General features: G+C 47.4%; 1 protein-coding gene across 1 annotated transcript; it reads right to left on the bottom strand.

Annotated features, from left to right (window-relative positions):
- Positions 1–3,579: 3,579 nt before the first annotated feature.
- On the bottom strand, positions 3,580–7,034 carry LOC125521848 (cinnamoyl-CoA reductase 1-like). Its single transcript, XM_048686906.2, has 6 exons — positions 6,749–7,034; positions 6,098–6,267; positions 5,440–5,625; positions 4,748–4,910; positions 4,312–4,501; positions 3,580–3,958 (listed from the first exon to the last, which is right to left on the bottom strand). Exons 1-6 carry the CDS (start codon positions 6,882–6,884, stop codon positions 3,826–3,828), a joined length of 978 nt encoding a protein of 325 aa, XP_048542863.2. The 5' UTR covers positions 6,885–7,034; the 3' UTR covers positions 3,580–3,825.
- Between the last annotated feature and the right edge of the window lie 4,089 nt (positions 7,035–11,123).

The following is an 11,123-nucleotide window of genomic DNA, read 5'->3' as shown; positions in this document are numbered from 1 at the left end:
ATAAGCGTGCGGCTTAGAGCATCTCCAGCCGTTGGCCCCCCAGTGGTGCCTAAAATCGCTGCCTGGAGTGAGCCGGCGCAAAAAATCGGTCTGGGGACGAGTTGGTCCCCAGTCGCCAGCCCCAGGGCCGCCCCAGGCGCGTTCAAAAAAGGCAAAAATATAGCAAAGTTCGGCATATATTACATAATAGTCGCGGATTTTTATTACATAATATGTCTAAATTAAAAAGAAACTGGCTGAACGCGGAGTAGTCGCCGTCGTCGCTGCCATCGTTGTCGGGCTTCTCCTCCTTGACGCGGTCGTCCCTAGTGGACCCCTGACCGGCATCGTCAACGCGGACTGGTGGCGGCGGCGCGTCGTCGTCGTCGCTATCCTCGATGACGATGACGCCTCCTTCGTCACGGCCCCGGCGGCGCTGCGCGAATCGCTGCAGGGCGGCGCACTGGCGCTCCCTCGCCATCTTCAGGGAGTCCGCGCGCGCCCATTCCAGGGCCGCGTCGTCGTCGAGCTCGACGTCGCCGCCGTGCTCCGTCTTCACCGCGGGGAGGAGGCCCGGCTCCGTCTTGGGCTTCACGAAGCGCGGAGGAGGAGCCGACGAGGAGGCGCGCTGGCCGCCCTCGTTGATGACAATGCCGGCGCCGCGATTGCGGCCGGCCGAGCGGCGTCTCCGCCGCGGGCTCGGCCTTGACGCCGAGCAACCCCGGAGAGCCGGAGGAATGCGAAGAAGCGTGATGAAGAGGAAGAAGAGGAGGTGACAAACCTCCTGGGCAACCATTGCCCATCGCGTCGGCGGTGAGCCATGGCCGTGGCGGCCGCCCTCGCCGGGGGGTACGCCAACGGCGGGTGGTTGCCGCCCTCGAGGTGCGTCAGCACGCCCTCGAGTGTGCGGCCGGGGACGCCCCATCACAGATGGCACCCCTCGCTGTTCTTCATGCCGCCGACTACCGGTGCGCCGTTGGTGGACGCCAGCCGCTGCTGCTGACGGCGTTGGAAGTACGCCGCCCAAGCCGCGTGATTGTCGGCGGCGTACTGGGGGAGGGAGAGCTGGGCGTCGGTAAGGGAGGCGCGCACGACCTCGACCTCGTTGGCGAAGTACGAGGGTTTAGCCACGGCGTTGGGCAACAGGGGAATGGGCACTCCCCCGTTGCTGAGCTTCCAGCCTGTTGGCCCGGCGCGCATGTCCGGCGGCGCCGGGATGTTCGCCTGGAACAGGAGCCAAGACTCCTGTTCGCGGAGCGAGCGGCGGCCGAAGCCGTTGGCCGCCGCCTCATCTCCAGGGAAACGCTCGGCCATCGGGAGAGGAAGGGAGAGCGAGGGCTCGACGGCGGCGCTCGGGAGAGGGGGGCTCGGCGGCGGCTCTCGGGAGAGGTAGAGCTCGGCGGCTAGGGCTAGGGCTGGTGTGGCCAGAGGTGAGGGAGGCCGCCGGCTTTATATAGCCGCGCCGCGCCCGTGTGTACGCGTGCGAGAGAGGGGAGGTGTCGGCGCGCCGACCCGTGACGCGCCGCCCGTGAGGAATCAATGATAAGGCTGACCGGCGGCAGCCTTGACATTGATTCCCCATGGCGTGGGGGGAAGACGACGCGCGGTGTCGCTGACGCGGCGGGTCCGCGGCTCTTTCACGCCAAAACCGCTCGCCCCGGGCGCGACGGGTTCGGCCTGGGTCCGCCGACGCTAATTTCGGACCAGGCCGGCGAAAATCGGGCTTCTGGGACGCGACTGGGCCGATTTTTCTGCGCCAGCACGAAAAAATCGCCTGAGGAGGCCCTTCTATACATGTAAAAATACTCTTAGTATATGCAAACTTCTTGGTATATTCGAAGAAATACTCTCGGCCTACACCTATTTGGTTCTTCCTCGGGCCTCGTCTCCATCACACGTTCCGGTGGGTTGATCCTCGGGCCTCGTCTCCGTCACGCGTTCCGGCCTCGGATGCTAGCATAAGGCATATGAGAAATAATTGAGATTTGGCTCTTGAATTTGTTGTTGTTCAGTGTTGGTTCATTGGCATCGCAGCCTTGATGACTTAGGGCTTGTTCTAAACTTCTCCGAACTTCCCAAACTCTACAAAATCAGCTTCTGGAGCTAGCTTCAAACTCCACTGGCGATTAGCAAACCATTCGGCACGCTCGTAGCTTCTCCCAGAGATTTGGGCCAGTTGGGGAGGTTGTAGGCCTGTTCCGCGCTGGTACAGGCCCGCTGGAAACATCCTAGCTCGGGAGCAGCCCACTAGAGACCTTGTTTGACGCTGGTATAGGCCTGTTGGAAAGCCCAGATCGGGAGCAGCCGCCATGGGTGGACCTTGGGAAGAAGAAAGGGAGCTCGGGGTGGTCTTCTGGATGGGAACCGGCCGGGATGGCCTTGTATATGCCAGATCCGGCGGTGGAGCGGAGCGCCGGCCAGCTGAGGGGTGGATTTGGCTGTGGCGGCGGGGGAAGGTTAGGTCGAGGGAGGGAGACGAGCGCAACGATTCGAACGCGAGTGTGGCATGTCGACTCGAGAAGCTGGCTCTCCAAAGCGTTTTCTTTAGCGGTGGCAGTCTCGTTGTAAATATGGGCAACTCTAGTTTCTCGTTTTTCTGGAGCTGGGCTTTCCGGGCTTCATGATTTTACACGTGAGCGGGACTGAGCTTCTCAAATCCAGCTTCTTCTCAAATAAACGTTCAGGACAGCTTCACACGAGAAGTTTGAGGAATTAGAAGCTGGAGGAGATAAGAATAGGCCCTTAGTATCCACAATCAACAACATGTTCGCCCAACGTTAGAGCGGCACGTGATTAGCCCGTCGAGCGGCACACGATCAGCCCGTCCGAGAGACGAAGACGGTAGACCCACCGGACTTCAATGTAACTTAAGATAAATCAAGGATATTTTTACCGTATATCTCCTAATCCGCGGCTCTTTCGCTGGACGAGACTTGCATGCTCCCCTCGCGTGCACCCATCCGTACTCCCGCATACGTGACGTGATTTGATTGAAACAAAATAAGGTCTGGATTAGAAAGAAAAGAAAAAGAAAAAACAGCCGGGAGCATGGATGGAAGCATGAGGAGAGAGCAGGCAAGCCGGATCCTCTTCCGCTGGGGGGAAGTAGAATGGGGCGTGCTGGTTTTTTCTTCCACCGGTTTTGCCTTTTTTTTCTTTTTTTTAAGTATTTTCTCTTTCTTCTATGTTTTTTCTAGAACATTTGTCAAATTCATGAACACTTTATGAAATTCCAAGAATTTTACAAATTCATGGACATTTTTTGAATTCATGAAAAATCAAATTCATGAACTAAGATTTTTTTTTTGAAATTCCGAACATTTCTTTTTGAATTTGAGATCTATGAACAGTTCTCAGAGTAAAAAAAACAAAAGAAACAAAAATGAAAAAATAAAGATGAAAAGCGAAAAAAAAGGTGCGCCCAGGCCCCACTTGGGCAGGCCCAAAATGCACGCAGGGGCTCCCTATTTTTACCGCTGGTTTGGTAAATAGGTCCAAGTGCTTTTCATAAAGGTTTGACCCTTTTAGGGAAAATGGGCAATGTTTTTTGATCTGAAAAATGGGCAATATGTTCAAACTTTAACAGGTGCAAGCACCCACTCATAGAACCACCAGGACATTCCACTATGCCTCGAAACACCTCAAGTCAAGACACACCAAAAGAAAGGTGCGCATACACCTCAAGTCAAGACACACCAAAAGAAAGGCGCGCATACGATTCATGCTTTGTTCATGTTCACACAGACTCTCGTGACGATTGTGTCACCAACTTATTTTGTTTCACTGCTTACATGAACCACAAGGAGTTTGCAAGCATTAACAGCCAAACTTTCCCTGGTTGGATGCTCAGTTCAGGACGCCAGATGCTTTGTAGGATTCCACGCTGTCCCCCAGGGTCTTCTCTAAAGGCCTGAAGGTCCACCCTAGCTTCTGAAGTTTCTCTGAACTATAAATGGTATTTTCTTCCACTTCCGTAAAGCTACATAGAAATTTGGAGAGAAAAATAAAGTTTCATCCAAGTTAAGCATGGAAAAGCAGGGGGGTCGTATCAAAGAATGTTATGATCTGGTGACATCTTTCATTAATTTTTGACATTCTATATCCTAAACTACATGCAAGATTAAATGGTAGATGCAGAGCATTACACCTCCATAAACCTGGCACTCTACTATGCTTAATTCAATTTGTCAATCCCCATCCTAGTGCTTTCCAAATGATGCTGATATATATGCTTGTCTCAGGAAAAGATAAATGGACCATCTAGCTTGTGAAATGCAGAATCAAAATAGCAATAAGACAAACAAAAAGTTGCCTGCTGAGGAAGGCACTTACTTTTTGGGATAAGTGTACATTGGATGTAAGGTCTTCAGTACGCTTATCATATCAGAGACTTTTACTGGTTTTGAACTGCAGATGTACCGTCCAGACGCCTCTGGATTTTCATATGCCAATAGAAGAGCATCGGCAACATCACGGACATCCACTACATTCCTGAGTTTATTTTCTACAGTATCACGTTCTCCTGCAAGAGAAAAGTGTTTCATTTCTACAGAAACAGAACTATAATATAAGAATAAGCAAGTTTGGTTTTTTAAACAACTTGATCTTAAAGGTTGAAAGGTCCATTGTGCTATTGGTTAATATGCTTTGTTCAGTTCAGACATCAATTTATGATGACCCAGTTTAAACAGAGCAAGGCTGAGCAAATTATCACTCTTTAATATAAATTGCATGTAAGATGAGAGAACACTGAGATAAACACACCTACCTTTGAGATAATTAAGGAGAATATTACTGCTTGTATTTACTGTAGACTGCATCAAGGGGCCAATTACCAACGACGGGCAAATAGTTACAATATCCAGCCCAGTTTTTGCTGCATAAGCAAAAGCCTCACGCTCTGCGAGTGTTTTGGAAAGGAAATACCAATCCTGCCACAATGACAACACATATAATTTATTTCAAATAAGTCATCCGGACCAAGGAATCACAGCATAAGATCATGAACATTCTGTGTGGCTAGCTGAAGAACATCATATTATTAGAAAGCATCGAGGTTATTTGTGCAAAGATGCGGCTCACCTTTATACTGCTACCTTCATCCTAGGGCGAAACCATTAGCTCACCAAACAAGAAGCCTACTATTAAATCATTGGTAATCATGCCTAACAGTCGGTCATCTAAGCTATCGGCCAAGAGAAGTGAGAGCTATTCAAGAGTTGGAGCTGGTATGTTATTAGTCCCTTGATCGGGTACCGAAAGTTTGCTTCGAGGAAGCAGTGCTATTTGGTTCTTCTTCTTTCACGTCCATCCACAAATGATTTATGAAAGGAGGGAGTATATTCCAAATCAATATCAATCTGTGATTAATTAGCAGCTGATGTAGCATGCTATACTGTGAACTAAACAAGTTTCTTGGCAGAACAATGTTTAGCAAACGCAAAGGCATTGCTTACTTACCTCACCCTTTCTGCAGAGATCCTCGTCTGACCAGCTATCTTCATCAAATAATTTACCCTTAGGCCAGTTAGGATTATTGGACACAGCAGCAACTGAAGACACCATGACAACTCGCTTAACTTTCGCCTCGTAGCAAGCCTTCAAGACATTCAGTGTGCCTGTTACAGCGGGGGCTATAACTTCTTCCTGCAAAGAAGTAAACAACAGAATATTAGAGTACACACTTGTTTCTAGAAATTAAACATTAGTAATACATCTGTATAACAGCACTATATAAAAGAAAGAGATAGGTTACAAAATTCAGACAGGCTGATGTTGCACAAAGCTGAACAAGTTGACAAACTTTGTCTGTTTTCATGAACTTGTTTATGTAGGGAAACAGGATGGTTAAAAAATTACAGATTTCGCATTATGCGGTGAATTCAGTATATCTCCTATGAATAACAAATGGTCATGTTTGGGGGAAAATCCTTGAGAAAATCCATCAAGGCCTCAAGGTTAAGTAAACTTTACATCTAACTTGGGATGCAAAGCCACGTATAGTTGCCAATAAAATTGCACTATGCTAAATCACTCGTTCACCTGCTATTTCCTCTCTTGTTTACCTCAAAACTTCACAAAACCGTGAAAGTGAAACACATTTTCTTGAAAAAATCACCTCAGGATTGGTTGATCTGCCAGAAGGGACAGGGCTAGCAACATGAAAGACGCCCTCACAGCCAGCAACCGCTGACGCAATGCTGTCGTAGTTCAGCAGGTCGGCGCTGAGCAGCTCCAACCTTTCCCCAGCACCTTCTAGCGCCTTAAGGTGAGCATTCTTAGCATTACCTGGAGCATATGGTCACACACAAAACACACCACCATCATCATATACTCACATATAACAAATTTCTTGGGTCCATCACAACAAAGTATGCCCAAGCTATTTTTCAAAGTTTCAAGAACTAACAATACGTCGGAGCTCACAATTCCTGCAATTTCCTCTCAACATTTACACATCCTGTTCGAGGAATCTGCTAAAAAGCATCTAAATCTAATACTATCTCAAAAAGCTCCTGTTCACTTCCAACTTCCAAGAACAACATTATTTTTAGGGGACTGCTTCCCCTCAAATATGGTTGCCTGGACTGCTTCCCCTCGTTCGGTTTTCACTTTTCAGCAACAGCATGCTATTGATATATTCCTAAAAAAACACATCTATACATCCTCCTGGATAAGCATAGATCTTCGACGGCACAGCCAAGAGGAAAAGGAATCTTCGGGCGGGAGGTGGGAAGGACGGACCGAAGCGAGGAAGGAAGGCCCTTACCGGGATCGCGCACGGTGCCGCGGACCGCGTAGTGGCCCTTAGAGAGGAGGAGCTTGACGAGCCACGAGGCGACGAAGCCTCCTGCGCCGGTCACGCACACGCTCTTCCTCGCCGCCGCCGCCGCCGCCGCCGCCATGCTGTTTTTTCTCCCCGCTCCGGCTAGTCCCCTCTGCTGTGCGGAGTTTGGTTGCTCCGCGTCTCGCCACGCTGCGCTGAAGTGGACAGCAGACGCCAATCCAGAGCGGTCGAGGCGGTTTCGACTTTCGAGAGTCTTCTCTTTTTACAATTTTGTCTGTTTGGTCCTTCTATATTGTTTCTCTCTGACTCTAGTCCAGTCAACGGCAAAGTATTTCACAAATTAAACTGTTTTCGAAAGTATGTGAAATACTTTTGCCTGAGGTCAAACTTGTCAATTTTGCCCCTGTCAACATAATTTATCAATTAACACTGAAAAATGATATTCTAGAAGAAAATAAAGGATAAACATATATATATAGAGAGAGAGAAAACATTTTCTTTGGACAACATAGGAACTACGAAAATATTCACAGTTTTCTCGATCATAATTTTTTTTACAACTTTCATAAAAAAATACTCCCTCCGCCTTAAAATAAGTGTCTTAACTTTGTACTATCTTCAACAAAATAGCGTAAAAAAGAAATGACAACAAAATCTTGTACGACATTCATGTACCTGCAATGCCAATTTCAAATATCTTTCTTTCTTGTGAAATTAATTTCTTAGTTTCTTTCTTGTTTCCATGCAATGATGCACTTGAAGTTTCAAAAGAATAATGCAAAAAGAAGAAATGGCAATGAAATGTGACACTCATGTACCTACAATACCAATTTCAAATGGAGAAAGGTTCTTTAAAAATATCTTTCTTTTGAAATTAATTTCTTAGTTTATTTGTTGATTATCACTGGATTTGTCACATCCATGAAACCATCCAAGAATGACATGACTGTCCTTGACACGGCCTCAAACATTCTCTAACCAATCACCAGAAGCTAGCTGATACAAACAATACATTCTAGGTGAATCTAACTTGAGCCTTAGGAAGATCATCTAAAGTTATTATGCTAATTGTCATCCCATGCATGAGTCCTTCTACACCAAAAATTCAGTTTCTTGGATTAAACAAAATCAAAACAAAACTTTGAAACAGTTATTGCAAAAAATTAAAGTCAAGTTCTATGACGAAACTGAAAATTCTAGTTAACTAACCGCTCATGTTTGAAATCGAGCAAAAGTAAGGCCTTGTACAAATAAACCAAGTTTTTAAGCACCAGTTTCATCTCTACACGAGGAGCCTCTAATTAAGCGTATATCCTCTACAAATAAGCACTGGTGCTTTAAAAAGCTGATTTATTTCTCTAAACACCTCTCCTAAGCAAAATGCATTGTACGATGCCTAAACATTTACAGGAAAAAAGCGTGGGTGCATAAGTGCATAACGATGATCTTCACTACAGCATGAGATTGTAACACTAATAATGAGCCATGAACTCACCATGTTAAATATACCTTACTGGCAAGCTGGTGGATATAGTATTCACGTGCACCCAAATGGCAGACCGGGGGATACATTATACATGGAGAACCCTTCGTCTACTTGGCAGAAGGCTATTTTCCATGGTCTAGACCTCTTGAGAAAAGGTTTAGTATGGCAGATTGGCAATGGGCAGAATGCTAGGATCTGACGTGATCGTTGAATCGCCCCTGAACCTACAATCGGGCTAATTTCCACTTAAGGCAGATGTAATTCCGCTCGGTTCCTGAGTTGGTGGACCAATGGGTAATGAATGGTTCATACAACCTATTTGTGATATGGATGAATCAATGTGATTCCGGTTTATGATGTTGCTCGGTTTCTGAAATGAGTTGGTGCACTCCAAACATGCCCCTCCAATTGAAGTTTCTATAAGATTCCTCTCAAGCTATTTAGCTACTCTTCACTCTATTGAGATGGATCCTTTATTACGACCCAATGAAGGGCAAAGCTCCTAGAAAAACATGATTCCTACACACTAGGAGCACATGTCATAATGGTTAGCTTCTTTCGGTTTCATGCACTTGGACTCCTCCGAATCCGGGCCTAGTCAAACTTAATTAATACAGATGGTTTACTTCTTGGATGGGTCCGCAGGGGCTGGAATGGTTTTAGAGATCACCTGGCCAACATTCTTTTAGTTCTTGCCAGCGGCTATTTTCATACAATGATGCAGTTGAAGCTGAAATTATAGCCCTCATGAAAGGATTATCACTGACCTTAAAAATGGAGTAATCTGATTGTTGACATTGAGTCGGTCTGCTTGGAGGCCGTGAGGATGGTAAAGAACGATAATAACAAGAGATCAAGATATGCCATTCTTATCCATGAAACAAAAGAAATCATGAAGGAGTGTGATTCTTGTATTGCTTATATCAGACGTAGTCAGAATAGTGATAGTCATTTTTGTTGGGGATCGTAGCAGAAATTTAGAATTTTCTACGCATCACCAAGATCAATCTATGAAGTAATCTAGCAACGAGGGGAAGGAGAGTGCATCTACATACCCTTGTAGATCGCTAAGCGGAAGCGTTGCAAGAACACGGATGAAGGAATCGTACTCGTAGCGATTCAGATCAGGGTTGATTCTGATCTAAGCGCCGAACCACGGCGCCTCCGCGTTCAACACACGTGCAGCCCGGTGACGTCTCCTACGCTTTGATCCAGCAAGGGGAGAAGGAGAGGTTGGGGAAGACTCCGTCCAGCAGCAGCACGACGGCGTGGTGGTGGTGGAGGAGCGCGGAACTCTAGCAGGGCTTCGCCAAGCACTACGAGAGACGAGGAGGGAGAGAGGTAGGGCTGCGCCAAGAGGGAGATGATCTCGTGTGTGTTACAGCCCCCAACACCTCAAGTATATATAGGGGAAGGGGAGGGGCTGCGCCCCCATCTAGGGTTCCCTCCCTAGGGGCGGCGGCAGCCCTAAAACCCATCTAGGGTTGCGGCCAAGGGGGGAGAGAGAGGAGGCGCACCTAGGGTGGGCCTTAAGGCCCATCTGCCCTAGGGTTTGCCCCCTCCCCTCTAGGAGGCGCCTTGGGCCTTGGTGGGAGGCGCCCCAGCCCACCTAGGGGCTGGTCCCTTCCCACTATTGGCCCATGTAGGCCTCCTGGGCTGGTGGCCCCACCTGGTGGACACCCGGACCCCTCCGGTGGTCCCGGTACACTACCGGTGATGCCCGGAACACTTCCGGTGGCCAAAACCATACTTCCTATATATTAATCTTTACCTCGGAACCATTCCGGAACTCTTCGTGACGTCCGGGATCTCATCCGGGACTCCAAACAACATTCGGTAACCGTGTACATACTTTCCCTATAACCCTAGCGTCATCGAACCTTAAGTGTGTAGACCCTACGGGTTCGGGAGTCATGCAGACATGGCCGAGACAACTCTCCGGTCAATAACCAACAGCGGGATCTGGATACCCAGGTTGGCTCCCACATGCTCCACGATGATCTCATCGGATGAACCACGATGTCAAGGATTCAATCAATCCCGTATACAATTCCCTTTGTCTAGCGGTACGATACTTGCCCGAGATTCGATCGTCGGTATCCCCATACCTTGTTCAATCTCGTTACTGGCAAGTCTCTTTACTTGTTCCGTAACACATCATCCCGTGATCAACTCCTTGGTCACATTGTGCACATTATGATGATGTCCTACCGAGTGGGCCCAGAGTTACCTCTCCGTTTACACGGAGTGACAAATCCCAGTCTCGATTCGTGCCAACCCAACAGACACTCTCGGAGATACCTGTAGTGTACCTTTATAGCCACCCAGTTACGTTGTGACGTTTGGCACACCCAAAGCACTCCTACGGTATCCGGGAGTTGCACAATCTCATGGTCTAAGGAAATGATACTTTACATTAGAAAAGCTTTAGCATACGAACTACACGATCTTGTGCTAGGCTTATGATTGGGTCTTGTCCATCACATCATTCTCCTAATGATGTGATCCCGTTATCAACGACATCCAATGTCCATGGTCAGGAAACTGTAACCATCTATTGATCAACGAGCTAGTCAACTAGAGGCTTACTAGGGACATGGTGTTGTCTATGTATCCACACATGTATCTGAGTTTCCTATCAATACAATTCTAGCATGTATAATAAACGATTATCATGAACAATGAAATATGATATAATAATAAAAAATTTATTATTGCCTCTAGGGCATATTTCCAACAGTCTCCCACTTGCACTAGAGTCAATAATCTAGTTCACATCGCCATGTGATTAACACTCACAGGTCACATCGCCATGTGACCAACATCCAAGAGTCTACTAGACTCAATGATCTAGTTCACATCACTATGTGA

This window comes from Triticum urartu, chromosome 7A, assembly GCF_056163025.1.
Source record: "Triticum urartu cultivar PI428250 chromosome 7A, HENAU_Tu73, whole genome shotgun sequence".
Taxonomy (NCBI): Eukaryota; Viridiplantae; Streptophyta; class Magnoliopsida; order Poales; family Poaceae; genus Triticum; species Triticum urartu.
The sequence above is the reverse complement of the archived record's forward strand: the minus strand, read 5'-3'. Positions and strand labels throughout refer to the sequence as shown.

Excerpts from the sequence above, each read along its gene's own strand:
- LOC125521848 (XM_048686906.2), bottom strand. The coding sequence starts at position 6,884 with ATGGCGGCGGCGGCGGCGGCGGCGGCGAGGAAGAGCGTGTGCGTGACC. Across the intron at positions 4,911-5,439 it reads ATCTCTGCAGAAAGGGTGAG|GATTGGTATTTCCTTTCCAA; the intron begins GTAAGTAAGCAA and ends TCATTGTGGCAG. Across the intron at positions 3,959-4,311 it reads ATGTACACTTATCCCAAAAA|CTTTACGGAAGTGGAAGAAA; the intron begins GTAAGTGCCTTC and ends ATTTCTATGTAG.